Source organism: Orcinus orca, chromosome 11 (assembly GCF_937001465.1).
Source record: "Orcinus orca chromosome 11, mOrcOrc1.1, whole genome shotgun sequence".
NCBI classification, from domain to species: Eukaryota; Metazoa; Chordata; class Mammalia; order Artiodactyla; family Delphinidae; genus Orcinus; species Orcinus orca.
The window spans coordinates 2,272,430-2,300,201 of NC_064569.1; the positions used below are offsets into that span (position 1 = coordinate 2,272,430).

Genomic DNA, 27,772 nt, shown 5'->3' on the forward strand with positions numbered 1-27,772 from the left:
GTGTCTGAGAAAACACCCCTGTGTCTTTAGGGTCTGCACTTGCTCCCAAGGGGGCCCCGGGGCCCTGGGGCCCTGGGCTGGGCTGGCGACAATTACAGTCAGCACGACGGTCTAGGTGGCCAGGCTTGAGCTCCCTGAAACTCTTCTGTGCCTGACATTTGGAGGGAGAGCTTCCCCAGTACTAACCAGCTTCCAAAAAGAGCTGGGAAGAAAGCCCCGTGGGCAGAAGATGGGAGGAGAGAGGCCAGCTTTAGAGAGTCTGGAGGAGAACTCAGGCTGCACGGTTGGGAAAGACCCAGCTGCAACCACAGGGCAAGAAAGTCTGGAAACGCTGCCCAGCGGCCACAGGGCGAGACCGAGAGCCAGTGGGTCAAACTGGGATGAGGGGTGGAGGCTTAAATTTACCCAGGTAAACAGAGCCGACTGGGGGGCTGCGACGAGTGGGCCATCACTGCCAAGGCCGGCCAGACTGGACCAAACTGCAGGTCCGCTCTCCCAGATCTGCCAACTCGCTGCCTGGGGGAGTGGACAGTCGCCCCTCAGAGATGGGGAGAAGGTGACCTTTTTTTTAACATCTTTATTGCAGTATAATTGCTTCACAATGGTGTGTTGGTTTCTGCTGTATGACAAAGTGAATCAGCTATACATATACATATATCCCCATATCCCCTCCCTCTTGCGTCTCCCTCCCACCCTCCCTATCCCACCCCGCTAGGTGGTCACAAAGCACTGAGCTGATGTCCCTGTGCTATGCGGCTGCTTCCCACTAGCTATCTATGTTACATTTGGTAGCGTATATATGTCCACGCCACTCTCTCACTTCATCCCAGCTAAGCTGGGAGAAGGTGACTTTTACCATGAAAGGTGGTTCAGACGGAAAACGATAGGGCCTTTCACCTTCATCACAGCATCCGTTCCCAAGCCCTCTGCTGGATCTCTCTGCACTGCTGGAGGCAGTTTGAAGACACTTAATGGAAACCAGCCAGGACGCCCCTGGGGTGAGGATGGGGAGCCCCATATCCTCCCCTCACTCGGGGTTTCTCCATCTGCTATTGTGAGACTTGAAGGGGCTACAGAAACAGCACCAACCAACCAACCACTGAAAACCCTGAGGACCATGTTCAGGTGTGCGGATGGAGCACAGGTGGCGTCTGAGGACCTGTTCGGAAGATGATGAGGGGATGAATGACAGGCAGGTTGGAAAGGAGCTCGGGAGCACAGACCAGAGCAGCGAACAGGAAAGCTCTGTGGGCTCAGTGGCGCTTACTCCGGAGGCGGCTAGCACCAGCGCTTCAGGTAAAGCCCTTGGCCCCTGGTAGACATGCCGGCATGGCCGTCCAGGACCCGCAGAGCCATCCCAGGGGTGAAAATTAGAACAGCCTCGCCTGGGCTCCTGTCCTTCTTGAAGGAGAGCCAACAAAAAATCTTCCAGCTGCCGCTAGGGCAAGCCCAGCGTGAAACGCGCAGGTGAAGAATAATCCCAGATTTTCTCTTTTCACAGCACGTGGCTCCCAGCAATCTGGCTTACGCTTCGGGCATAGAAATTTTTTTTTCAGAAAACAGTTGTTTCAAGCCAACAAGACACCCTTGGAGACATGAGCACGACCAAAGGACACGAAAAGGGCTGCTTTCGGGCACACCGAGCAAACGCCTGTCACACATTCACACTGGAATACACGGGAGGTCGGGGCCTGGGAGAGCAGGGCTGCTCCTGCTTCCCCGCAGGCAGACCCCAGCAGGTCCCACGCCCGAGGACCAAAGGGGGGCTGCCCTTAGGTCCTTATCCACATGTCACCTCGGTAGGTGCTTTGCTCCACGAACCTCCTTCCCTGCGTCTGCTCCACCTGCGCCTTTTGGGGCGGGGACCTGGCCCCAGTCTGCCTCTGGCCTCGGGCCCCGGACTGGACGTCCCCACAAAGAGCCCAGCCCCATCACTCCTCCCGCGAGCGTGCAGAGGGCTCTGAGCACTGCCCTTCCTTCCCAGGAGACGCACCTCCTTCCTCCTGCTATTTATAACCACAGATCTTCTGTGTGAAGAGGGAACAGATGCTATTTTGAAACAGAGGAAACCACCACTCAGCCTTCCACGTTCCACAGGTCGGCGGGTCTGCCGGGGGGCGCGCGTGTGCTCCTGGCGGGCGTGTGGGCACAAGCTCGGGGCCGGGCCTCGCTCACCCACGCCTGAGATCGGAGCCTTGCCTTTCATAAGTAAACTGCACATCTGAGTCAGCAGCAGGAGGGCCGGGGTCCAGGAAAGGGTCCTCAGCTCTCCCAGAGTGTGCACGCCGCGCCCTGGCCCCCGTGTTGCCTCAGGGCCAGCCTCGGGGGGGGTCACCCTAAGCTTCCAGCCCTGTGCCTGCCTGGGTGCTGGTGTTTGGCCAGGAGCGCGACTCTGCCCACACCCACGCTGATGGCATCACAGCTCTGGCAAGTGGGCCCTTCCTTGGCCGCTAGACTGGTAACACGATCCTGGCCTTTCTCCTCCAGGTACCAGGCTGAAACTCTGCCCAGGGTGGTAGCAACTGAACGCTGTTGCCAAGCAGCCAGGTGGCAAAAGCAGTGAAGAAGGCCCGGGGGAAAGTGGAGAGCAAGTTCCCCAGAACAGCTGGGTCACCACTCAGCTCCCCTCTCTGCAAAACAGAAGCAGTCCCGCTCCAGGCAAGTGGAATGGTCTCTCACGAAGACTTGCAGGATGAGAACATCTAGGAACGGGGGCTCTAACTAGAGTGCGTGGCCAAATATCGCCTGCGGCTCCACGAGGAGGTGGAGAACGGCCACCCCGCACCTCTCCCGGCTGGGATGGCAGAGGCAGGGTGAGCGGAGGCGCAATGAAAGAAAACAGAAAACTAGGAAGACCAGCCAGAGACCTGCTCGGGCTTAGGCAGGAATCCAGGCACCAAACTAGCACTGCTCGCGGGGGTTAAAAGAATCCAGATGCAGCTCTCGCCACAGTCTGGCGGGCGCGGGGCGCAGACCCCACCGCGGACCCCAGCTGGGCCCGAGCGAGCCGGGAAAAGCGCGCGGGAAGCTCGGGGGCTCGCGGCGCGCGGACGGGCCGGGGCCGAGCCTGCGCGCCCGGGGGCGGCTCCCCGCGGCTCCGCGGTCGCCGCCCGGGGACCGAAAGCGGCGACACCCGCCCGCCGGGAGGGCGGGGACCCTCGCTACCTGCCGGCTGGAGGCGGCGCGGCCCGGGCGCGGCGAGAGCCCGCGGCCCCAGCTTTGTTCGGCGGCGGGGACCCCTTCCCCTGCGCGCCCCCCGCGCCGCCGGGCCCCGGCCCCTCAGACCCGTCCCGGGCCGAGCTCGCGGCCCCCGGGCGCGGGGGGTGGAGGGGAGGCCCCTCCCGGACCGCACCTCCCCGCTCCCGATCCGGGTGCCCCGACCGGCGCGCGGGCGCGGGGAAGTTGGGCGGCAGGGCGTGGGGTCTCCTTTCCCGGCCGCCGCCAGGCTTACCTGCGCGTCCGCGGCTTGTCAGGCCCGCGGGCTCCGGCTCGCTCTCTGCCCGGCCCGGCCCTTCTAGCGCCCGCGGGGCCGCGGCGGCCCGGGGCGCCGACTCTCCGCGCTGCGCTCCGGTCCCGCCGAGTGTCCGCCCGGCCCCGGGGGTCGCCCGGTCGCCCCCGCGGAGCCCGCGCTCCTTGCCCCGAGGGCTTCCGCGCGGCGCCGGGTCCGAGCCGATGGGCGGAGGCGGGGCGCGGGCGGCGGCCGAGCGGAGGAGGCCGGGCCCTGCGCGGGGCTCGGGCCGCCGGCTGCGCGCTCCTCTCCGCCGCGGCCGGGAACTTGGGCCCGAGTTGGCTGCGGCGGTGGCGGCCGCGGCTCTGAGTGCAGGGCCGGCGCCGGCCGGCGGGTCCCGGGCCCCGCGCTCCGCCCCGCGCCTCCTCCCCGCCCCCGCCCCGCCGCGCCGAGCCAACACGCCCCCGGGGCTCCTCGCGGGCGGCACCCGGCCTCGCACCTGCCTCAGCTTCCCGCGCGCCCGCTCCTGCGCGGGCCCCGACCCCCGGGCGCGCGTGGGGAGCCCCCCCGGACCCTCCGCACACCCACCGGCCCCTTCGCCGGAACTCGACCCGGTCCTCCGGGAGCACCTGGGGTCTCACGCGCCAGCAGCCCCCGGGGCGTCCAACTCAGGGACTGCGGGGCTGGAGGCTCTGGGGCTCACGTAGTAGCTTTTCTACTCACATCAAACACTCACACGCGCTTTATCCTCCTTGAATCTCCCCACGGAGTGGAGTGATCTGTTATTTCTGCCTCACAAACCCGAGCCATTCCCTCTGGTCCTGGACCCCTTTCGACAGCACCCAGCAGAGCCATCCCTGGGACAAGGAAAGCTGGCGCGGCGCGGATACACCAAGAAGAGTGCTTCCACATGGGAAACGCGCGCTCCCATCGCTTCTGGGGCAGCGTCCGGCCTGAATTAGTCCATAGTCACTGACCGGTGCCTGAAAAGTCACTAGAGGCTCGGCTGGGACCGATGTCCCCAGGTCTGGGCAGTGCACCCTGGGTGAGCTGCCCCAGAGGGAGTAGGCAGAGCTCCAGCTCCAGCCCTGGACCCGATTCCAGACCCCAGTAACAGGGCACCAACCAATGGGGCCAGCATGGTTTGAGGCCGGCCCTCCAACTGCTTTTTTTTTTTTTCAAAGTTCTGAACACCCCCCCCCTTCTCTTCCCTGAGTGAGTAGGAGGTCGCTCTGCTAAAGAAATTGCCTTTGAATGCAGTACAGTGAGAAGAAAAAACAACAATAGCAGTAATCGAAGGCTTGGCCTTTTTTAATTAGTAACTGAACAGGGTGACAACCTTCCCCTTTCAGTGGGGGAAGGGACCGCGGGGGGCGGGCGGTGGTCAGGGAACGAGGGACCAGGAACCCACCGTACTGGGCTGGCAATAAGGAGCTATTGTCCTCTGGGTTTTACAATAAGGCAAGTAAGAGCAGTTTTAGCAAATACCAGACTAGAGGGAAAGTCTTCCTTGGAATTGTGCCGTCTTGGCCGGAGGTGCCTGACGACTCTTCTCATCTCACAGTGAATGGGGTTTATGAGACCGGGTCCAGCAACCTGAAATGAATGGCCTACGATTGCCATGCCCCCCCCCCCCGCCCCCTTCACGGAGGGGAACTAGTTCAAGGCTTTACCTTTGGGGACAGATGAGACACAGAGGGTAGCTGGCCTCGTGCAGGATGAGAGCTTTGAATCCACCTTGTCAGCTTACAAATAGGCCCAGCTCCTCTCCTCCTGAGGAGAAAGCATCGGCTCTGGGGTTAGGGTCTTTGCGGGAGGTCAAGGGAAGACCTCATGCAGGAGGCCCTGATCATTCCGGAATGCAGACTGGGAGAATTTGGGGATTCGCTTCACACTCACATTTCTTCAGCCCTAAACACACAGAGATGGCCGAGAGCAGGTCCCAGCCACAGGAAGTTTAAAGTCTAAAGGAAGGAGCGCAAGAACGAGCCACTTTGCTTCGCCCCCACCCCCCCCCCCCGCTAGCTGACCACCCAGGGGGAGGGCAGGTGACAGATGACGGCAACCCCAGCTGTCCCTGGAGTGGTCCTGCACCTCCCACCTCCGTCTCGGTCCAAGATGAGTCAACAGTTGTGGTCCAGCGAGGGAAGCTGCAGCTACCCCCCGCCCCCACCACCCCCAGGAAAGGAGCATGTGGCTGAGTAGCTGGGAAAGCATTCACACGAGGAACCCCGAGTCCTGGGCTGGATTCCCAAGGGAAGTGGTGAGCGCCCCACTGCCTGAGTCAGCCCGGAGATGAGAGCCGATGGGACTGTGGGCAGATCTCGCCCATGTTTTGTCTGTGATTGCTGGGCGGGGCCTCTTGCCTTCTCCCCCAGATAAAACATACCCTGACTTGGCATTTGTGGTTTAAACAAAGAAAGAGAAAGCAAGTATCTGGACATATGGAAATTAGTAAAGACTCCTGCTCTTTATTGGAGACCCTATTCCCCCGTCCTGGTCATGCCCTCACAGGCCACCGGCCACACTGGGAGGCCCCGTCCAAGCCAGGACAGCTAACGAAACCCCATCAGAAAGAGACAGGAGGAGCCAGCCTGTCGGGGTACTAGGTCTAGGGCTGGCCTCTGCCCCTTGGGCCGTGCACGCTGAGGGCGACCGTTCCCTTTCCATCCCAGCCCCGGGAGGAAGCGCTTCGGGGGGCGCGGCTGCTCCAGATGGAGCAGGAGGAAAGCGCCCTGAGGTGGGAAGGTCCGCCCCCGCCCCAGCCTGCTTCTCTGGCCTTTCTAAGGCTTCACAGGGACGCACAGAAGATTTCTTGGGGGCGCCAGCCTGATGAGCCTTTGAAGCCAGAGGACAGAGAGGCAAACCTGGTAACCGCCTCCCAACAGCTACTTCGCGGGCGCGTTGCCTGGGCCGTTCGGCTTCATTTGTGCCTCTTATCTGGATGCCTTTCTGAGAACGAGGGCCGAAAACAATGGTAGATTCGGACCCGAATGTCCGGATACCATCCATAGATTCCCCCACGGACTCAACGGTAGCTGAGCCCTTCTGGGACGTGTGGGTCGGGGGATTCTAAGCACTGAAGGCAGCAGGTGAGAAGAAAGTTCTGCCGTCATGAGCTCGACCTGCAGTTGACTTCCTGGGAAAAGTTCACCCCAGGAGGCCGGCAGCCCGAGGAACCTGTATAAAGGCAGAAGGAGGCTACAGTACTGACAGTTCCAACCGCTGATACGTGCGGAGTTACGGTTTATCTTGCTTGAGATCAATCCAATGAGGACAGCTCCGCTCGCCGCACGTGGAGGGGCCTCCTGTGACCGATCCTCCCCAAAGAGAGGCCAAGTGCCCTCCAGGGCGACGTCTAACGAGGGTGCTGAGCAGGGGGCTCCACGTCAGCCCCCCCGGGAAGTCCGGACTCACTGCCTGTGTGATCTTGGGCAAGACGCCACTGCTGTCTCTCAGCCCCGGTTTCCTCATCTGCAAGGGAGTAAGACGGCAGCCTGCCTGGGGGAACCCGAGGCCTAAGTCAGGCAATGCAGGTGAGGAAACCGAGAGCCACGTCTTGTATGTGGTACACACGCAATAAAACCTAGTAACGGTATTACTACTCCGGAGTAGACAGGGCTGAGTTCGTTCCCATTTGGACAGTCTGCTGCGGCTCTCAGCCCTTGAACTCCTGGATCTTCATCCCCATTTTTCTCCTACGAGAAGATATACAGGGTCCTGCATTGTTCCTTGAATGAATTACTGCTTCACAAATATGCAGAATGAGGCAGCTGAAGGTGTCACTAAAGACTGGCAAAATCCGGAGACCCTAGCCTCCGTCAGCATTGCCTGCCGAGGCCCCAGCGTGCGCGGACGGGAAGCCCTCATGGGCGGGGCCCCAGGAATGAACTGCTCCAGAGTGTGGCCCAAAGGGAGGCCCTGTTTGGAGTCGCCACGGACACGAAATGCTACATCCCTTTTGAGATGCCAGTGTCCCCATGTCCCTCCCGTTTCCCCTTCTCGGCTTTGACTGAAGTCCTTTCGTGTGTTCTGTACGGACGGATGTAGGAGGGCACAGGGACACGGGGCCCGTGCCAGGAGGTCTGCCCTCACGGTGGGGCTGGGGGCCACAGAGGGGCACACAGCCAGGCCAGGTGCCCCGCTGTAGATCCCGGTGCCCTCAGGACGGGGTGGACCCCGCGCATGTCACCTCCTCTCTTGGGGCCGCCGTGTCCTCGCTAACCTCACAGAGCCAAGACTGGGTCAAAGGGAAAGGGAAGCGGCTGGAGGTGTGGGTGGGAGACGAGACTCTGACCCCACGTTCATCTCGTTTTGAGGGTCAGTGGGGCGGTCAAGTGTTGACGGCAGGAAACAGCGACCCGGAGCGGGGTTAGAGGTCGGGGTGGCTGGAGACGCAGCTCCAGCAAACTGAACTGATAACTATGAAAGCCAGACGGCCAGGGTCAAGGTGGGAGGGGATGGAGCCCCGGGGATAATCCCTGCGCGGTTAACTGGGAGGAGAGCCGCTGGCAGGGGCCCTGGGGTCAAGTGATGTGCTCTTCACAATACGGCCCCGGACACGCTTGAAATCCGAAGAAAAGTGAGGCGGAGGAGAAATTCCTGGTGTCGAGGAGGGGGCTGGGAGCTCGCAGGGGCGGTTAGCAGCCCACGCCCTGAGGGGCCTTCCTCCCTCCTCTCCAGGGGATGTTGGGTCTTGCGACCAGAGGGTGTCTCGCCATCCTCGGGCTCCGAAACTGCTGCCTGGGAGGCTTCCTAGGGCCCTGGTGGGTTGGACTGTGGGTTGGTCAGAATCTCCCAGGAGAGACTGTCACAGACACAGGCTCCCAGGCTTGCACCTCAGGCCTTCGGAGCAGGTGTGTCTGTGGCCTGTACTTTTACGGCCCCACAGGTGATTCTGGGCCTCAGCTCGGTCTGAGACGCGGCCACAGGGTCCCGTAGGTCCACACCCAGCAAGCCTGAGAGGAGAGGAGAGGCGCCCTGGCTCCCAGAGGCCCAGGCGGACGGCAGGGCGGAGGGGAGCCCACCTGGTTCCCCAGCCCGACGCCAGCCCACCTGGGCCTTGGAGATGCATCAGCTGAGCTGGGCTCCAGGTCCGCCATCACCGTAGTGTTTGAGAGCTAACTTTCGCTAAATGGTACCAATGAGGCTGAAAGAGGAAATCCACAGGTAACCCAAACCTCTCACGGTTAAGTCATGGTTTGTCCCCCGCCCTGTATTATCATCAGAAGCGTTTATGAACTCCTGAATCCCACCTTCTGAGCTGGGACGCTGTGCTGGTAGTTCCCTGGCTGGAGCGTTTGTTTGGCTTGAGAAAAAATGGTTCTACCACAGAGGCGAGCAGTGACACGTGGGAATGTATCATCGTAATGGAGTTACACTGGACGATGTGAGATTTTAAGCACTTAGCCCAACACCCTCCCCCGTTCTCTGATCTTTTTCACTCTGTCTACAAGCCTCTGGGTCCTAACACATAACTAAGTTCAGCACCTGCACTAACCCTGGATGTCCGTGAACGTTGATCAATGAAAACAAGTCACAGGAAACAGCAATCAGCTTCAACGCTAATGAGACGCTGGGGACTCCGCCTTCCTAGAAGCCCTTCTTGAGACTTCATGCTCTGGCCATGAAGACAGTGAGACGGAAAGATGATGAGCAAAGAGACTGGAATTATATTCAGTGTTTCCTTTCAAGTTTCAAACATGGGCCTTAAACACCTTTGATTCTAAGAGAAGAAACATATAAATGCCATTGGCTTTGAGAGACTTGGTGGTGGGCTGGAGGGGCTGACCCCTGTTTCCCAAACCTGAGTGGGTGGGAGGGAAATTGATAAGGAGAGAACAGTGTGGGAGGTGACTGCCCAGGAGGGGAAAGTGCTGGCTAGTGACCTCACCCCCTCCTTTATCAAACTCCTAACCGCCCCCCCACCCCCAGCCCTGCTTCATTTCCTTTTTGCCTTTCTTGTAGCCTGGTAACCACACCTGTATCCCGTCGGCTGATTTCAGTCGTGGGCTGCCATCTGGGGTGCATTTTAAGCAGGAATTTCTGGAAACAGAAGAGCTACCAGACCCACAGCAGATTCTCCAGTGGTGGAATTTCAGGCACCGCAGCATCTGGATGGAGGAGATGCTTCAGGGCCCCGGGGTTAGGTGGGACGCTGGGAGCCTTCCCAGTACCTTTAGATCTCAACACCCAGGCGGCCGCCCACCTCCAGTTCGCTCCCCAAGGCTCTGTCAGGGCTCCTGTCCCAGCTGGTGGCAGGCAGCCAGGAGCTGCTCGCTCAGCTTTTCAGTTTAAATGTCCACCTGGGTTTGCAGTGAGTGACAGGGACAGGGTCTCCGGAAGCTGACAGAGAAGGCCCAGGTCATCGAAACCCAGGCCTGGCAATCCAGGGTCCCCAGGAATTTCACTCGCTGGGATGGGTTTTGAGTGTGTGTTTCAAAGATGCCTTCATTCTAACTGTTAAAGGTTCAGACCTGACCTGGTCACCATCAATATGTTAAAAGCCTCTCCCTTTGCACTTAGAGAACCCTGAGCGTGGCCGTTAGGACAGCAACCCAGACAGACAGAGGACACTCGTGCTCCAGCTGTGGAGCACGTACGTTTTGACTTAGGGCCAAGCCCTGGCCCGAGAGCCTTTGATGTGGGGAGACAGAGATGAATCAGGCGGGTTGGCAGTTGGGCCAGAGAGAGGGAGGGAGGGGAGCTTCTCTCTGGGGAGGAGCTGGCTCAGAGCTGCTGGAGGAGGGGAGGGAGGGCCGGAGCTGGGGGGCCTGAGCAGGGGTGGCCCGAGGGGGGCAAGAGTGGGCAGCCGGCGGGCGTGCCGGGAGGGCCTTGGGTCAGCCGCCAACGCCACGGGCTGGAGTGTCCCCACCAGCCGAGTGGAGTCCTCACTGCTTGAAACAGAAGAGGGAACTCTCAGCCTTGTCCCCTGGGGGCCGAGGGAAGAGTCACCCCCAGTGAGGGAGGGGTGACAAGGAGGCCCCTCACTGCCCAGGACTGGGCGCCAGGTTCCCCGCTGCCGAGAGGTGGTCCTGAGACCGACGGTGCCGGAGATGGCGCATCCTGTCCTGTTGCGCACGGGCGGCCCCATCGCCCCGGCCCAGCCCCACGCCGAGGCCCAGCTTTAACCGCAGAGCCCGGTCTGACTTTCTTTCCCGTCTCAGTGGGCTCGGGAGGGGCTGGCGGGCTGGTAGCAATAAAGGATGTTTTGAGCAGCTGAAGCCACAGGCATACACTCAGCTACGGACAAGCTGTGGGGCAGCCCCAGGGCACCACCCGTCCGCTCCTCGCCCAGGGCAGCCAACAGGAGGAACCACCTGGGCCGTGTTCCTGCTTGCAGCCCTGGCCCGGCCAGCCCTCCTCGCCCTCCAGTAGTCCCCTGGGTGTCTCTGCACCTTCCTCGGGGCCCTGGTGCGGTGGTCGGGTGGGGCTGCCGGTTCTGGGGTCGGGGAGGGAACACCCTCTCCAGCACAAGAACCACTGTTTGGGAAGCGCAGACCCCGGAGCCCGGCTTTTGGGAAAATCTTCCGGGTTAGGATAGTTCCCATGGCAACGAGTGAGGGTGCTTTGTCAGTTACACCGTGTCACAGGGATAACTGTCAGCTTTTATGGATTTTCCACTAGTATGTGGTGTCAGGAAATGTGTGGAGGGACACCTGCTCGGTCCAGAGATTATATTGTAACAGCATCAGGACAGCACTGACCAGTCCTAACGGAGCGCGAACCACGGGCTGAGGAATGTGACCCTGCTAACGGCACTCTGAGGACAGCACCCTTGTCATCCCATCTTGCAGGTGAGAACGCTGAGACCCAGCAAGGCCAGGGGGACCCAGGTCAGGCCTCACCTGTCCCCAGGTGTACAAGAGCCAATGTGGAGACAGAGGCTTCTCCAAACTCCGCCCCAAACACCCCAGGTCTCCATCCCACGCCCACCATCACTCAGGGGCGGGAGTCACGCTGGCCCAGTTCTATAAGTAGCGGTGGGAGGGGGGTGGGCTGCGCTGGAGACGGTGGGAGAAACACAGAAGATAAAGTGCTTTTCTGCGTAATCTGTTCAAGCTCACAAGGAGGCGGGAAACCAATTTCCGCCAAACTAAGAAAAAGGGCGGTTCTCTGGCCCCTGGCGCTGGAGACATGATGCTTTTTCTTTTTTTTTTTTTTGCGGTACGCGGGCCTCTCACTGTTGCGGCCCCTCCTGCTGCGGAGCACAGGCTCCGGACGCGCAGGCTCAGCGGCCATGGCTCACGGGCCCAGTCGCTCCACGGCATGTGGGATCTTCCCGGACCGGGGCACGAACCCGTGTCCCCTGCATAGGCAGGCGACTCAACCACTGCGCCACCAGGGAAGCCCCGACATGATGCTTTTTTTTTTTTAATTTTATTTATTTATTTTTGGCTGCGTTGGGTCGTCATTGCTGCGCGCGGGCTTTCTCTAGTTGTGGCGAGCGGGGGCTGCTCTTCGTTGCGGTGCAAGGGCTTCTCATCGCGGTGGCTTCTCTAGTTGCAGAGCACTGGCTCTAGGCGCGCGGGCTTCAGGAGTTGTGGCTCGCGGGCTCTAGAGCGCAGGCTCAGTAGCTGTGGCGCACGGGCTTAGTTGCTCCACGGCATGTGGGATCTTCCCGGACCAGGGCTCGAACCCGCGTCCCCTGCATTGACAGGCGGATTCTTAGCCACTGCGCCACCAGGGAAGCCCCCGACATGATGCTTTTAATAAAACAGTTCTGGGGCCGTACCTGGAGCTCCGGGGAACAAGCGCTACCGGCCAAGCCGCTCAGGCCGGGTCAGGCCCGAGCAGTGGGAGGCTGCTGCTTCCTGTGCGCTGTGTCCCCTCCTGCCCCACCAGCCAGGGGCTGCAAAGAAAGCAAAGACCCACTGCATCCCAGGGTGGGAGGCTCCCCCTGGTGGCCCTGTGGACCCCCTTGCTGATGGCCCCTGGGGTCTCGACGGGAGGACGGAAGGAGGCAGAGGTTTGAACAAGTCCAGAGTCTGCCATAGGAGAGGCCGGTCCACTCCTGGGCGTGAACCCAGGAATTGAGAAGATGCATCAGGACCCCGAGTTCACGAGAGCAGAGGGGTGGAAACAGCTCCGACATCCACTGACTGATGGATGGATAAACACAGTGCATAGAAACACACAGTGGAACATTATTCAGTCTTCAAAAGGAAAGAAAATTTGACTCAAGCTACAGCATGGATGGGACTTGAAGTCACTGTGCTCAGTGACATAAGCCAGACACAACAGGACCGATGTTGTGTGACTCCACTTACATGAGGGCGCCGAGAAGAGTCAAATACGTAGAGACAAAAAGTAGACTAGTGCTTACGGGGGCTGGGGGAGGGGCGGCAGGAGCCTTTGCTGTCTGATGGGGGCGGAGCTTCAGTTGGGGAAGATGAAAAAGTTCTGGAGATGGATGACCGCACAACAGTGTGAATGTACTTAACACTATTGAACTGGACACTTAAAAATGGTTAAAATGGTAAATTTCATGTTATTTATATTTTACCATAATAAGAAAAAAAAACAAGAAAAGAAAAAGAGGAAATGTGTCCATCCATTCTTGTGGGGAAAAACACACCTTTTTCCAGAGTCCTAAAACATTTCCCAAATCACCCAATTTGTGTTGAAATTTCCTGGGCTTGTCTCAGCCTAGAATGGAATCTAGGGGGGATACTGTCTTAAAATCCACTCAGTTTGGAAGAATAAATTGGGAAGAATTACTGTACCTGATGTGAAAACTTACAATATAGTTGGAGTAATCAAGGCAGCATGGCTTCATGGAAGGACAGACAGATCAGTGGAACAGGGTGCGGAGCCTGGGGACAGACCCACACAAACACCCCCAAATGCTGTTGACAAAGCTGCAAAGGCAGCTCACTGGGGGGGCGGTTGTCCCCAGCAGGTTCAGTCTTTTTTTTTTCCAACATCTTTATTGGAGTATAATTGCTCTACAATGGTGCGTTAGCTTCTGCTGGATAACAAAGTGAATCAACCCTACGTATACACATATCCCCATATCTCCTCCCTCTTGCGTCTCCCTCCCACCCTCCCTATCCCACCCCTCTAGGTGGTCACAAAGCACCGAGCTGATCTCCCTGTGCTATGCGGCTGCTTCCCACCAGCCATCCTTTCTACATGTGGTAGTGGGACGAACAGTCTTTTCAGCAAGGGGTGCTGGGGCCACTGGGCACCCTTAGGTTGAAAATGTGAGCCTCAAATCATACAAAAATCAACGTGCTCATCACCAGGAACACGCCTGTGAAATCCACGGTGAGGTGTCGCCCCAGACCCACGAGAACAGCTAAAATGCAGAGCGACAATACCAAACACCGGCGAGGCTGTGGGAAGCTGTCTCTCTCATAAGCTGCCAGCGGGAATGCAAAATGGAGCGGCCTCTCTGGAAAAGAGTCCGGCGGTTTCTCTAAAAACTAAACACGCGCACCGTACAATCTGGCATTCGCACACCCGGGCCTTTATGCCAGAGAAATGAAAACTTGCACTCCCACAGAACCTGTACCTGGAAGCTCACAGCAGCTCTATTTGTAACAGCCCAGACTTGGAAACGGCCCACATGTCCTTCAACAGGTCAGCGTGTGAACAAAACGTGGCCCGTCCATACCACTCAGTGACCAAAAGGAGCCAACACTGATCCGTGCAACAATCTGGGTGGATCTCAAAGACATTCTGCTGAGAAAAGCCGTTCTCAAAGGTTACAGACCGAGGGGCTTCCCACTGCACCGAGGGGCGCGGTGGTTGAGAGTCCGCCTGCCGATGCAGGGGACGCTCGCCGCAACTAGAGGAAGCCCGTGTGCAGCAACGAAGACCCAACGCAGCCAAAAATAAATAAATAAAATAAATAAATTTATTTAAAATAAAATGGTTAAGAATCCCACGATGGTCATAGTAGAGCAGAGGACGAGTGTGGTAGCCCCTCTAAACCCAGGGTCCTGAGTGACACCCGTGAAGCTGGCCTGCCTGTCTCACCACAGAGGAACATTGCCACCATCTGCTCTGGGGGGTCAAACATCAACTGCTTTTTAAAATTTTTTAATTAAGGTTAATCTTACAGCAAAACATTTAGAGGCGGTTATTAAAGTGTTTCTGGACACACTTTGAACAGAAATTATTCAGTACGAGGACACAACATGGGTTCACTAAAAATAAATCATCCCAGATTAGACTCATTTTCCTTTTTGGTGGGATATCTGTTGGGGGTGGGAGGTGCTATGCATGTGTGGGTGCCCCAGCCCTTCCGCTCAGGCAGTCACCCCACACTCACCCCATAGTATCAGGGACAGTCTGCGACATTCCTTCTCTTCATGCAGGAAGTCAAAAATTTTAAGTGTAGTTTCGAGTTTTCTCATTTCTCAGATATCTTGATAGCTCCTTTGAAAGTCTGCTCCATAAGCCTTGTAGTTGGGTTGAGAAGTTCTGTTTGAAAGTTACTTCCAAGTTATTTGGGGTTTTTCTCAAGCCGTTTCAGAGGCTGTGCGTGAGGTTGAGTTGTTTGGTGTTTATGTCGGATACAGCAATTAAATTTGGTACAAACGTAGGTAGCAGCTATAGTTTCTGGCTCCACAGTGGGGAGTGGGTGAACCCCCATCTCATCCCCCAGGTTCACATCTACACTTTGCAGTTCCTGGCAATTTGAGAATCCCAGTGAGCACTATAGTTTGGAAGCATCAACTGTCTTCTGCCGTCTCCGCTGGACGCTGGATTTATTTATGAAACAAAATGTGAGATGCCACCTCCATGGGTGGCATCAGTGGGGTGCCCGGGCCTGGTCGGAGTAAACAGCATTGACCTTTGCTGCTTCTGGTAGCGCAGACCGATTCTTGCTGAAGTAGGAAGGGCTGGAGATGGATCCAGGTTCAGCCTGTGCCTGGCCTCCCGTCACCCAGCTCTCAGGCGGACCTTGGGGAAGACACGCCCTGAGCTGGGGCCACAGTGGGTAAGAGCTGTAGCTGCCGTGGGATTCAGGCGGGGCTGGGGCCCCAGTGCAGGGGGCTCAAGTGCGGCGCTGGAGGGGGCCCGGCCTGCAGGGTGGGGATCTGGGCCTGCCCCTGAGTGGCCATGGGACCATGACCGCCGTGCTTAGTGTTTCCAGACCTCCTTCTGTTTAAAATGAAGAGACCGGACAGGATTGTTTTGAAGATCCTTTGCAGCTCTAATCGCCCACAAGTCTACAAGGAGGAATTTCCTAACATAAAAATCTGTTCAAAGATAGAACTGGTGGCCTCAGAGAGTGCGAGGGGCTGTGTGTAGTCCAGGGGGTCCTGTAATAAGAGGGGAGTTTGGGCAACCCAAACAGAAAGCAGCTTCTCTCTACTTCCGACATAAAATGAATTCCTCACAGGGCTTCTGCTCTAAACCAAACAAATCTAATAAAAGGTAGTTTACTCAACCTCCTTATGCCCTGTTCCTGTTTGGAAAGCAGAGGAAGCAGGCAGGTGTCCTTTTCGGGCAGACCAGAGGGAGGCAAAGGAATGACTGGACAGCCTGGGGCTACAGGGAGGAAGCGTCTGGGATGGGCCAGCAAGGAGCTGCCAGGACACTGTCAATGTTCCAGGGACACTGGCCCTGAACCGGGGTCGGGGCTGAGCAAGGGAGCGGGGAGGCCCTGGGGAGGCTGGTGCCGGGGAGCCAATGAGCAGTGACCGGGCAGTGGACAGGCCTTGGTGCTGGGCGGACTGGCTCAGGCTTCATCCTGGGCTAAGAGGAACCTTGAGAGGTTCTAGGCAAGGGAGCAACAGTGACCAAAGCAGTGCCCAAGACTGCAGGGATCTGGTGTGGAGCAGCCTTTAAAATTAAAAAACTTTCTGTGTGTGCGATAAAAAACATATAACAGGGCTTCCCTTGTGGCGCAGCGGTTGAGAGTCCTCCTGTGGATGCAGGGGACGTGGGTTCGTGCCCCGGTCCGGGAAGATCCCATGTGCCGCAGAGCGGCTGGGCCCGTGAGCCATGGCCGCTGGGCCTGCGCGTCTGGAGCCTGTGCTCCGCAACAGGAGAGGACACAGCAGTGAGAGGCCCGCGTACCACAAACAAACAAAAAAACATATAACATAACACTTACGATTTTAACTACTGGTAAGTACACAATGCAGTGACACTGAAGTCACAGTGTTGAACAATCATCACCACAATCTACCTCAAAAGTTTCATGTCATCCCCAACAGAAACTCCATTCTACATTCTGTCTGTATTTCTTTTTTAATTAATTTTTTATTGTGATAAAATTTACATAAATGTTACCATTTTAACCATTTTTTAGTGCATAATTCAGCGGCATTAAGTGCATTCACATTGTTGTGTGACCATCACCACGGTTCACATCCAGAACTTTTTCATCTTCCCAAACTGAGACTGTCCCCGGTAAACACTAACTTCCCATCCCCCTCCTCCCGCCGCTGACAACCACGCTCCTACTTTCTGTTCCTGTGAACTTGCCTATTCTAGGGACCTCCATAAGGAGTCACACAATATCTGTCCTTTGGGGTCTGGCTTAATCACTTAGCATAATGTCTTCAAGTTTCCTCCGTGTTGTATCTTGTGTCAGGATTTCTTTCCTTTTTTTGTTTTAAGGCTGAATAACATTCCATCTTATGGATACTTTGTTTCATCTGTTCACCCATCGATGGACACTTGTATCGCTTCTACCTTTTGGCTTTTGTGAATATGCTGCCATGAACGTGCGTGTACAGGCATCTCTTTAAGACCCTCAGTTCTCCGGGGTATAGACCCAGAAGTAGAGCTGCCAGGTCATCTGGTAGTTAGTTTAGTTTAATTTTGGAGGGAATTGCCATATCACTTGCCGGTAGCCTTTGAAAGAGCCCCACAAGCTATACCCAGAGAAGAGGCAGAAGAGCCTGGAAGGCAGGAGAGGTGGAGCCAGGCCGGGAGCCGGGCAGCCCGGGGGTCTACCCAGCTGGCCGCAGCCAGGCTGCGTGAGCCCGTGTATACGGCATCCCGCTCTGAGCTCTGTTTCCTTCCCATCCATTCGTGGAGTGCGGTTTTATTGAGCACCTAGGATGCGGACACTCTTGTATGCAGAGGGTACGCTGATGAGAGAACAGATGTGAGCCGCATCCGTCTGAAACGCAGATGGGACCCCGGTCCGTCGCGTGGCCAGGGCTGGCTTGGCGTCCAGCTCATTGCAGGCACTTAATCAGCAGCCCCTTCCTGCCCTCCGCTTGCAGCCGGGCGACCGAGGGCACCGCATGTGCTCTACAAGTAACTCCCTTCTCAGTCTCGTTTCTTAAGCTCACAGGGGCCCACCCGGCAGGACGACCACAAACCACTTTGGTGGTGGTGGGAGCTGGTGGGCCGGGGGGCTGTCCCAGGGACGTGAGTCACCCCCGGCAACGGCAACTGATGCAAACCTGGACGCAGACCTCACAGGGGCCCCCGGAAGAGCTGGTGAGACACAGACGTGAACCCCGGCGTCGGGCCAGGAGGGTGCCCTGCAAGCCACCCGGCTGCCCACAGCTGGGGCTCTGAGTCCGGGAGGCTGAGGAGGGAGCGTGAGGGCGCGCGGAGGGGAGGATCCCTGCACGCAGGCCGCCCCGCGCTCCTGCCCGGCCGCGTCCTCCCCCTCGGATGCCTTCCGGATCGGCTCCGGAGCCTCGCCCCAGACACGGTCCAAGTTGGCCACAGCTGCACGTTGGGCCGTTGGGCTTTGAATAGTTTATGATTTAAATCTTGCCTCTTCACACCTTCTTTGCAGGCCTCCGAGGGGAACAAAATGTGGAATTTGTTCACTCATTTCCTTCATGGCAGGGAGACCCTCTGGGCCAAAGCCTGTGGGTACGTGTGCGTGTGAACACGCAGTTTGGTTGTGTGGCTGTCCGTACACACACGCGCACACACATCCACATGCACACGCTCAGGGGGAGGGGAGGAACCGTTAGAGAGACTGGCTGCCACCGCAGTCCCTGGCAACTTCCCCGAACATCAACCAAGCCTTCAGCACGAAGACGCTCCTCTGAAGAAGCGACACCTGCCCTAGGCTCCGGGTCTCTACCCGCCGCGGTCGGCGACGCAGGAAGGAGCCTCGTTAGACTGCCCAGAAGCTGCTGGAAAGAAAGGAAAGTCTCAAGGCCCCAGAGGACCCGGTCCCAGGGGAGCCGATGGTGAGGCCACGGCAAGGCCCTCAGCAGGGTCCCGGCCTCCAGGCTCAGTCCCAGCTGCCAGCCTGGAGGCAGGGTTGTGACTGGGCGGGGGGCAGACAGCGTCCCCCCAGGCTGGCCCTCGGAGGAGGTCTCCTCCTGACAGCCACCCGGCCAGTACACTTGCAGCCACACGGGCCGGAACCGGGCCCGCTGTGGGACGGTCCTGGAGTCAAGGCTCGTGGGAGGCCGCCGAGAGCACGGCAGTCCCAGTGTGAGCACAGGTATGCGCCACTGCATGCAGGGGCCCCAGAGAAGGAGGAGCCGCACGCCTGCCCTCGGGGTCCTTCCAGCCGCAGGCCTGGGCGGGGAGCGGGCTCAGCTGCCGTCCTGGATGGGGACACCGCACCTCCCGCAGGTTCCGGTCCACGTCGGGGGCTGCGGGCTGGAGCCCACGGCGTGACGTCCTGGCCCAGGGACCCGGCATCAGGCTCCAGTCTCCCAGGTCCCTTTTGCCAAATGGGACAAAGTCCGCATTCAGGAGCCCATCCCCATGGGAGGGTAGCATGGCCACGGCTGATGAGGCAGGCGCGTTGGCATCTGGGTTTTTCCCTCTACAGCGGAAGCAACATGCTTGTTGGCATCTGACGCCCCTGGGGGAGGGCACTGCAGCCAGGATGGGGGGGCCTGGAACAGGGCAGGTGAAGAGGCCCGTGACCCCCCGCAGAAGACTTCCCACTCCAGGTCCCGCGTCCCCCATCTGTGGGAGTGGACATCCTTACCTCTATTTTTAAAATGAGGAAACTGAAGGTGAGAGAAGCCAGGTGGACCCTCCAGGGCCACACACCCGACCCGCAGTACAGACCGGACGGAGACCCCGTCTTCCGACTCCTGGCACACCAGCCTTCCCGCTCATGGCCAAGGGCCCCACGGGCCAAGCCCTACTTTGCCCTGGTTGCCTGCCCATCCAGCAGGGTGGGGATACTGCTCCCCGTACCTCCGCAGGCCCGCAGAGGCCAAGCATGGGGAGGGGCCGGGCAGCCTGGAGACTCGGTCCCTCAATGGCCCCCCGGACAGGAAGGCTGAGTGGCTACTCGAGTTTTCTTTTTCCCTAAAGCATCAGGTGGCTCATCCTGACGTCCACACTATGGTGACAACCCAAGGAGAGCCTGACCGAGCCCTCCAGCCGCCCTCCTCCGCGAGCTGTCCGGGCGTGGAAGCCCTGCCATCGTGCTCAGGAGGCCGCCCGCTGCCCACCCAAGCTCCAGGCAGGGATGCCGCAGCTTCCCGCCAAAGCCCGACGGGAATCCTGAGAAATAAATTCATGGGTGGATGCTGTCCTCGCCCTCCCGGGACCGCAGAGCACGTCCCTTCAGGCACAGGCAGCCTGGGGACGCCCAGGACAGGCAGCGGGTGCCAGGTGCCGTATGGATGGCGGCGGGAAGGCAGGGCGTCCCTCCTGGCCCAGGCCCCCATGGGGCCCCCCGCCCGGTTCCTGCTGGTGAGAGCGTGGCTCCCCTCTACCCTCTGAACCCCCACTGGCCTCGATGCCCCAAACCCTCCGGCCAGGGGAGGTGTCCCCACATCCTCAGCCCCTCCCTGGCTCTGAGCCCTGGACTGGCCATGAGCCACTCAGAGAACAGGGAGGGAGGCTGGGGACACCGACAGGGGTCAACCCCTAGGCCCCTCACTCCCTGCTGTGTAACCGGGACCCAGGCCCAGCCTCCTCCTAGCACGTCCCACAGCCTCGGGCTGGCGGACCGCTCCCTCCCAGCCCGGACACCCAGCTGCCTTTCCCCGGTCAGCTCCCTGCGGTGGCTGCAGGGGGGACCTGGGCGCGTGTGCCACGCTCCCTAGCAGGCCTTCCTCTCCAGGGCATCGCAGGCCTCCGGGCACCGACCTTGGGCCCTGCTGTGCCCTCCAGCCGAGCGAGTGACCTTGCCCTGGGGACACCAGACCACTCGCCCGTGTCCCTTCCTGCCCCCCCCATCCTTGAACCCCTCTGCTGGCAAAACTGTCTTCCAAGGTCAAACTTGAGGCCTGTGAGGAGCATGGCCTGCCCTCCTCTGCCCACCTCCCCTCCCACCCCACCCCCATGGGCCCTGCACGCCCAGAGAGGTGGCCACTGGCGGGGGTGGAGAGCACAGCTCTGGAGATAGAGCCCCGCCGTGGACGAGGGCACGGCCCTGGGAAAGCTGTGTGGCCGCCCTGGGCTCACCTGCGAAACGGGGCAAGAGGACCTACCGCACGCGACGGCCACGAAGGTGCCACGAGACAAACACGTGATGCGCCGAGTCCTAAACTGGCGCCCAGGCCACGATCCCGGGAAGCTGAGCCGCTGAGCGTGGGTGAGGGATCCGGGGGTCTTGGGGGAAGGTCCGTGTGGGATCCCCGCAAGCACCACTGCAGGGTGTGAATGTTTAAGAAGACACACACGGTGGACAGAGCAGTGTGAGGAGCTGGGTGCCCAACGCCCGGCTTGGACAATGGCTCACAGCCAGTCTCCCCGTGTCCACATCTTGCTCACCACTGCCTCTGCGGCACATGGGCTGGATGATCTTAAAGCAAATCGCAGACGTGAAGAAAGCAATTCTATGCTTCACACTCTTAAAGCAGCTTTCAAACAGGTGAAACAGGATCATCATTATCCCCGTTACAGCTTGTGACCTAGAGAAGGTTGGGAGATGAGGTCGAGGGCGGCCGAGGCTCCGGGCTGCGAGTCCAGGGTCCCCCCGGGACACCTGGGAAAGCGTGTGGATCTCAAGCCAGCGTCCTCAGAATGGCCCCTCACCCAGGGTCTAACCAGCCCCTAACTGTCTTGGGTCAGCCCGAGATGCTCCAAACAATCGCAATCTTCTCCGGATCCAGAGAAAAAAACAAGTGAATGGACGGAATTCTCCACTGAAACGTCTCCTCTCACGTATTTTCCTTAAACCTCGGGGTCTCTGCATCCCTTTGTCTGCAGCTGAGCTGGTGACCACGGGGTGCAACAACAAGCAGTGAGACAGGATGAATGGAAAACCCTGGGACAGCGACCACTGCCACCTGACGGCTGGCTGTGGACACACCTGCTCATGCTGGTGATTACGTGCAGCAAAATCCACATCCTGCCAGCAAAACTGTTCCCGCTTTACAAGGGAAGGACGGGCAGCAGCGGGTCTTCAGCCCTGTGAGCAGCGCCGCGTCCCAGGCTGGAGGGGGTGAGGCCGGGCAGAGCCGGGCGTGGCAGGGCTACGGGTGGCGGCACTCGGCCCCCAGTGCAACGCCCGGGTCGCGGGCCAGCAGGACCCGCACGAGAGCAGGCCAGCCCCGCGTGGGAGACAGAAACAAGTGAAGCAGAAAACCAGCTCTCACCAGAGCGCCCAGAATAATTTCTCCCTGCGCACCAGGCCCAAGACAAATGCCAGGGCTGGAGATTTCCCGAGCAGACGGCTCGGCGGCCTGGTCCTCCTGGCACCCGCCTTCTGTCGGCTGACGCAGCTCACACCTGAGTCTACACATGGGTGCATGTCCCAGGGGAGCTCCAGCACCCCCTGAACCAGACCGTCTGAAGCCGCACCCGCCCTGTGGGCACTTGTTCTAAGCCCTGGAACCGTTAGAGCTGAATCGGGGACAGGGGCTTGGGCCTTGGTGTGCGGACTGTGAAACACAGCGAGGGGGTTGCCAAGCTGGAGTCCAGGTGGGCACCCAGAGGGGCGCCCCCTTCTCCGCGTCAGGGCCAGGGTGCTGTCCACTCTTCCTCCCTCCCCTGACCCGGGCATCCCTGCACCCCTGGTACCCCGAGCGGGGCTGACCTCGTGGGGACCGCGGGCCTCTCCTGCTTTGCAAAGCATCTGAGGACACATTCCACTTGGATGAGCAGACTGCATGAGGCTCAAAGAAAGACACAGCACATGATTTTTAAATAACTTTATAATTTCCTGATGGATTTAGTTTGTGAATAAAAAAGAAAAAAAACGAACAAAGTGTTTACAATAATTATCAAGGCAAATCCGACTCTAATTCAGTTTCTCTGTAACGTCATGATCGTGTCAGCCGCACGACGGGGCAGGTGCACAGCTGGAGGCAGCGGTGCGTTCGCTCACAGACCCCACCCCTCAGCAGCTACTGCTGCCAGAAGGAACTCAAGCTACAGGGGGTCAGTGCCCAGCGCCCTGGGGCCTCATCAAAGGGCAGCTCTCCCTCTGGAGCAGCCGGAGCCCGCTGCACACCCACGGGGTTCGAAGGCCCCGGGCCGCCCCCAGGGGTCCACCGTGCAGAGGTGGAGAGCACAATACTGCTGTGGGAGGGTGGGGGGCTGCCCCAGCCCGGGGGGCTCTCTGGCTTTGGCAGGGGCCACCTCCTTTCCTGGCCAGGCCACTGCTAGGGCCCAGACGGATGGCCTGGGCCTGGGAGACCTGGGCTCTAAAAAGCTTTCAGGGAAAGGATCCAGGAACTGAAGCCAAAGGAACTGGGCTCTGAGGAGGACTCCCCCATCCAGATCATAGGCTCCAGGCTGGCCGGGGCTCGGCCCGTCTTGGATGGGCCACGGGATGATATAGCACCAAGTGGGCAGGAAGAGGTCCGGCGCCAGGCCCAAGTGACCACACAGCATCCGGCACACGGGGCTGCGGCCAGTGTGGGCTCACAGATCTGGAAACACCCCGCAGAGGTCCTGAAGGTGGATGGGCAAACCGGGGCCCAGGAGCCTGTTCCCCTAACTCAGCGGTTGCCTCCTTCCCTGGGTGGTCGCCTGCCTGGACCATGGCCACCGTGTTTCCCCAGAGGCCAGCTCAGCTGCCATCCCAGCCAACTCGGGGGGATGGAAGGAGCCTGGCTGCCCCATAGCTTGAATTCCTTTATTAACATGATATTGGAGGGATTTTTTTAAAACACAGCTCTTTAATTTTTCAGTCCTACAACTACTTTGTAATATCTTAATAAACTCAACAGTGGACACAAGGTAACCGCCCCAATTCTCTGAACCACACAGACAACATCGACAAGCAGAGAAACAAAAGAGGAGGTGGGTGTGGGACAAAAAACCACTCCCCCCAAATCAATCCCTAAAACCACCTCTCCCCCAAGAGTCAGGAGGAGAAATACCTACAACAGGGTCACAGCACTCGCCAAACACGTTGGAAAAACCCAGGAGACACTTGGTTACAGTTTTGACACTAAAAAGTTTGGAAAGTTTTTGCTTAAAAAGAGTAAGACAGCCATTTTGTTCAGAAGGATTCCCCTGGATGTCTTCTTCTTGCCCAAATGTTCCCTTAGTTCACGTGGGGGAAACACCAGATTCCTCTGAAGACACTTATCTGACGGTGCGTCCCTGCCAAGAAGCCGGGGCCGGCAGTGCGGGTGGGCCCAGGTCTGCTCGGCCCAGCTGCCCGCTCCCGCAGCCCCCCACGCCCTCCCCTCCCCTCCCGCAGCCCTGGGCTCCCGCCGGTGGGAGACGAAGCTGCGGGGGCGGGACGCAGGGTCCGTGGGGACTCGGGAAAAACCACTCGAGGGCCACGTCTGCATGGCCACGCCCTCCTCCGCTGCTCTTGCCTCAACGGCCCCGAGGCCACCCGTGGGCCTGTGCTTACACAGTGGGCTCCACAGGAAGGCGCGCGGGCGGGATCAGCAGGACTCCAGCAGCCAATCCCAACGCCGATCCTGACCACCAGCCATCGGCCAAAACTTGACGACGACCTCCTCTTCTCCTCTCCCTCTGAGGAGCGGGTGAGCCGGTGGCTCCTGCGGAAAACCCCACAGGCCTTTATGGACACACAGGGCCGAGCCCCGTCGCCTCCAACCACCCTGGAGGTGCCTCGGGTCCCGTCTGCTTCACTAGTATTTCTAAAGCCCAAGTGTCAGGAAGAGAGGCGCCTTCGGATGGTAAGGTACACGGTCAAGGTTAGAGCCGAGATGGATTTGGGGATTCCCGTTCCCATTTCTTCACATGTTAAAGCCCACTTAAAATCTTTTCCATTTCAAACGGTATCCAAGTCCTTGCAAATCTCAGTCCAGACACTGCATCAAGAGCTCAGTGAATGCTTGGGATGGAGGTACATGGGAAGAGGACACGGTCGCATTGTCCTTCTTCTGTCCTGAGCCCCAGGGCGGATGCCACCCACTCTCCCTCTTGCTTCCCCCTTCATGATGACTTTGATCTGGGTACAGAGCTGCAGGTGCTAAGGGGAACGAGACTTGCCAATGGGATGGCGGAGTTTGGTGAGCATCACAGGTAACCCGCAGTGAGTTTTCAAGGTTACAGATCCTCGGTAGCAGCTGCATGAACTTGTGAAACCATGAATACCAGAAATGGTCACGGAACCACAGATCCCGTGTGATGGGAATTGTGCATTTAGCAAATGCTGGCTCAGTGAATGACCTAAACTTCGTAAGACACTCTAAATGCTAAAAACTATGTTAACTTTGCCTGTGGTATAAAGGCAGGTCCTTGTTCACTATTAAACTTTAGCCAGAGCCGACTTTCATCCAGGACCCAACAGCCCCTAGAACCATCTGAGATGCCAGGACGACCACCCAAGAAGCACTGAGGAGAGTCCCGCTACGCTTCAGAGACAGACAGATGGCGTCTGCCCAGAAACTGCTCTTCTCAGAAGCACTTGCCCAGAGGAATCCCATAAGGCGCTGGAGGGGAAGCCACAGGAAGGAGAGCAGGCAGGAGGGCAGGTGGCAGGGGTGGAATCTGATGGGTGACGTGGAATCAGCGGGACCCGGGAGACCAGCTAGAGAGAAGCTGGCCAGGCCCGCCGCTGCTCTGCACGTGGCCTCTGGGTCCTGTTCCCTGTTTGCTGTGGTCCCGGGGAGGGTGTCTTTCTACCGCAGTTCTTGCTCTGTGGTGGACAGTGTGAGATTCCCGGACTCCAGCCCTAAAATCCTGGGGGCTTTCTACATGATTTATGGGCAGTGCCGTAAACAAACGGGACTGAGGTAATTGACCACAAACGGTCACCACTTGCTGTCTAACCTCCGCTGCACCCCCTCTCCAGCCAGCCTGGCTATCAGGAAGCATCTCAGTAAGAAATTTACGATCAGAGTCCATTTAACCCTTCGGTAAGGAGTACTCGACAGCTTCTCACAGGGAGTCGGGGCAGCTGGAGATGTGACCATATAAGTTAATGGTACAGTCACAGGCCGCTGGCGGGAAGATACAGGACTGATGGCTGTGAGGACCTAACAGGCAGCATCGGAGAACTTGGGAAGGAGAAAGGAGAAAACGCAAGACAGACCCATCGAGCCCAGCAACTCTTACCAGGATGTGAGCGTCTGGTGGGTGTCTGGCCAGAGAGGTGGTCAAGGGGCTACCGAGCTGGGTGAAGTGATCTACTTCCTGCTGCCTGATGTTTAAGGCTGCCATTATCTACGCCTGGGGAAGACGTCCACACCTTCCACGGGATTTGCAACTTTGGGGTCAATTTTCTGTTCTGCAACATGGACCTGGCTGAGTTCGACAAGGTGCACCTGGATGTCTAGAGAAAACACCATCCACCGTTGCAGCCCATTAAACAGTACACTCTCTCAGGGGGACAAAACCCCGAACCCCAAGTCACCAGATGGGATTCTGCAGGCGAGTAAGTGACTCAGCTCTCTGCCCCCCAAGACCGATAAATTCCATTATAACGAGAAATGCTGATCTGTGGAAGATTTTCCTGGAAGAGATACCGTCTACTAAGATGGGGGAGGGGAAGGGTGTGCCTCTTACTGCCCTGACTGGACCAGGTGGGTCTCACAGAATCCTCGACTGCCCTCGCTCCCTGCAGACAGGCTTTCTTCCAGGATGGGTGCCCCTCTGACTGGACCAGGTGGGTCTCACAGAATCCTCGACTGCCCTCGCCCCCTGCAGACAGGCTTTCTTCCAGGATGGGTGCCCCTCTGACTGGACCAGGTGGGTCTCACAGAATCCTCGACTGCCCTCGCCCCCCGCAGACAGGCTTTCTTCCAGGATGGGCGCCCGACAGCGGCTTGCACACAGGAGGCACTTCATAGCGATTATCCGAATGCAAGAAAGGGGGAAGGGATGCGCGTGGGAAGAGAAACACTCATCCGAAGCAGAAGCTCTGGTTCAGCAGGAAAGCTGAAGGGGGGAGGCTGGGCCGCCTGAGCGTGGAGCACGGGCGGTGGGGTGAGGCAGAAGCACGCTTTGGGGCCTAGACTGCTGACGAGGGAGGTGTCTGGGAGAAGCCGGCCTGACCCCGAGGACCGGTCGCCTTCCACAGAAGCAGAGCTGCAGGGGTGACCACACTGCCCTCTTCTCTTTCAGTGACAGATGTGATCTGACACACCAAGGTCCTCAACAAGAGGGACTCGCCCCAGAGGCTAGGAGAAGTGCAGGCACCAGTGCGGCACGGAGGCCAGGATCTCCAAGCCCTGGCGCAGCCTGCCCGCAGTCCCGCACAGACGGCCCTGGTGGAGAGTAACCAGGACGGATGGGAAAGAGAAGAGCCGGTCGGCTCTCTGTCCCTGTTCTCTCTCCCCGCCGTCTCCTTTTTTAATACTCTTTTTGAGATTGTTTTTTGTCTTTTTTACCCTTTTACGAGAAAGCACCTGTTGTGACATTAGAACACGCGGCGCCCTGGTCTGCAGGGAAGGCGTCTCTCGGTGAGCTGAGCTCTGCAGAGTCCAGACCTAGTTCTCACGCCACGGACAGAAGGGAGGAGGGCTCTGCCCTGTGTCCTCTGTCAGGGCACAGCCGCCCGCGTCCACGGTGTCACTGCCGATGGCTGGATGGCAGCTCTCCACGGAGGCTCGGCCACTCACCCGCCCTGGACAGCAGGACAATTAGCGCAGAGACAACAGTGGAAGACAGGAGGACAGACGCAGAAACGGCGCTGGAGCCACACTCGCGGGACTAACCGAGACAGGGCAGAGTCTGGAGTGTGTGCTTGCTGCCAAGAGCCGTCTGAGTGCCCCCTCCTCGTGCTTCTCCCTCCTCGGCTCCTGGGCTCATCGAGCGGGCTACGGTACTGGGCTGGCCGCTCCCCACGGAGACGGTCACGATGACTCTTCCAGGGCGCTGACCACCTGCTCCAGGATGTCAGGGCAGCGGTCTGCTATCTGCTGCAGGACGGCGTTGGCAAACTCCTGTAGCTCTGAGTTGTCCCGCTCACCCTTCTCTAACTCGTTCTGAAGCTGCAAGGAGAGACGGATTCAGGAAAAATAAAACAACCCTACTGGCACTGAGTTAAGAATTGTTGTTCAACAACAAAGAGATGACATTTGCAACAAT

At 58.7% G+C, this 27,772-nt stretch overlaps 2 protein-coding genes across 7 annotated transcripts in view; both read right to left on the reverse strand.

The window, feature by feature from the left end:
• Positions 1 to 3,857, reverse strand: part of WNT5B (Wnt family member 5B) — a 94,184-nt gene extending 90,327 nt beyond the window's left edge. The window contains exon 1 of the mRNA XM_004278985.3: positions 3,452 to 3,857. The gene's annotated coding sequence lies outside the window, so the exon portion shown is untranslated. The remainder of the gene's footprint in view (positions 1 to 3,451) is intronic.
• An 18,589-nt stretch (positions 3,858 to 22,446) lies between these two features.
• ERC1 (ELKS/RAB6-interacting/CAST family member 1) overlaps positions 22,447 to 27,772 on the reverse strand; it is a 393,839-nt gene continuing 388,513 nt past the window's right edge. For all 6 annotated transcript variants that reach the window (XM_033404157.2, XM_004278987.3, XM_049694824.1 and 3 more), the window contains one exon: positions 22,447 to 27,675. In XM_033404157.2, coding sequence (XP_033260048.1) covers positions 27,538 to 27,675 — 138 coding nt within the window. In that variant the 3' untranslated portion in view covers positions 22,447 to 27,537. The remainder of the gene's footprint in view (positions 27,676 to 27,772) is intronic.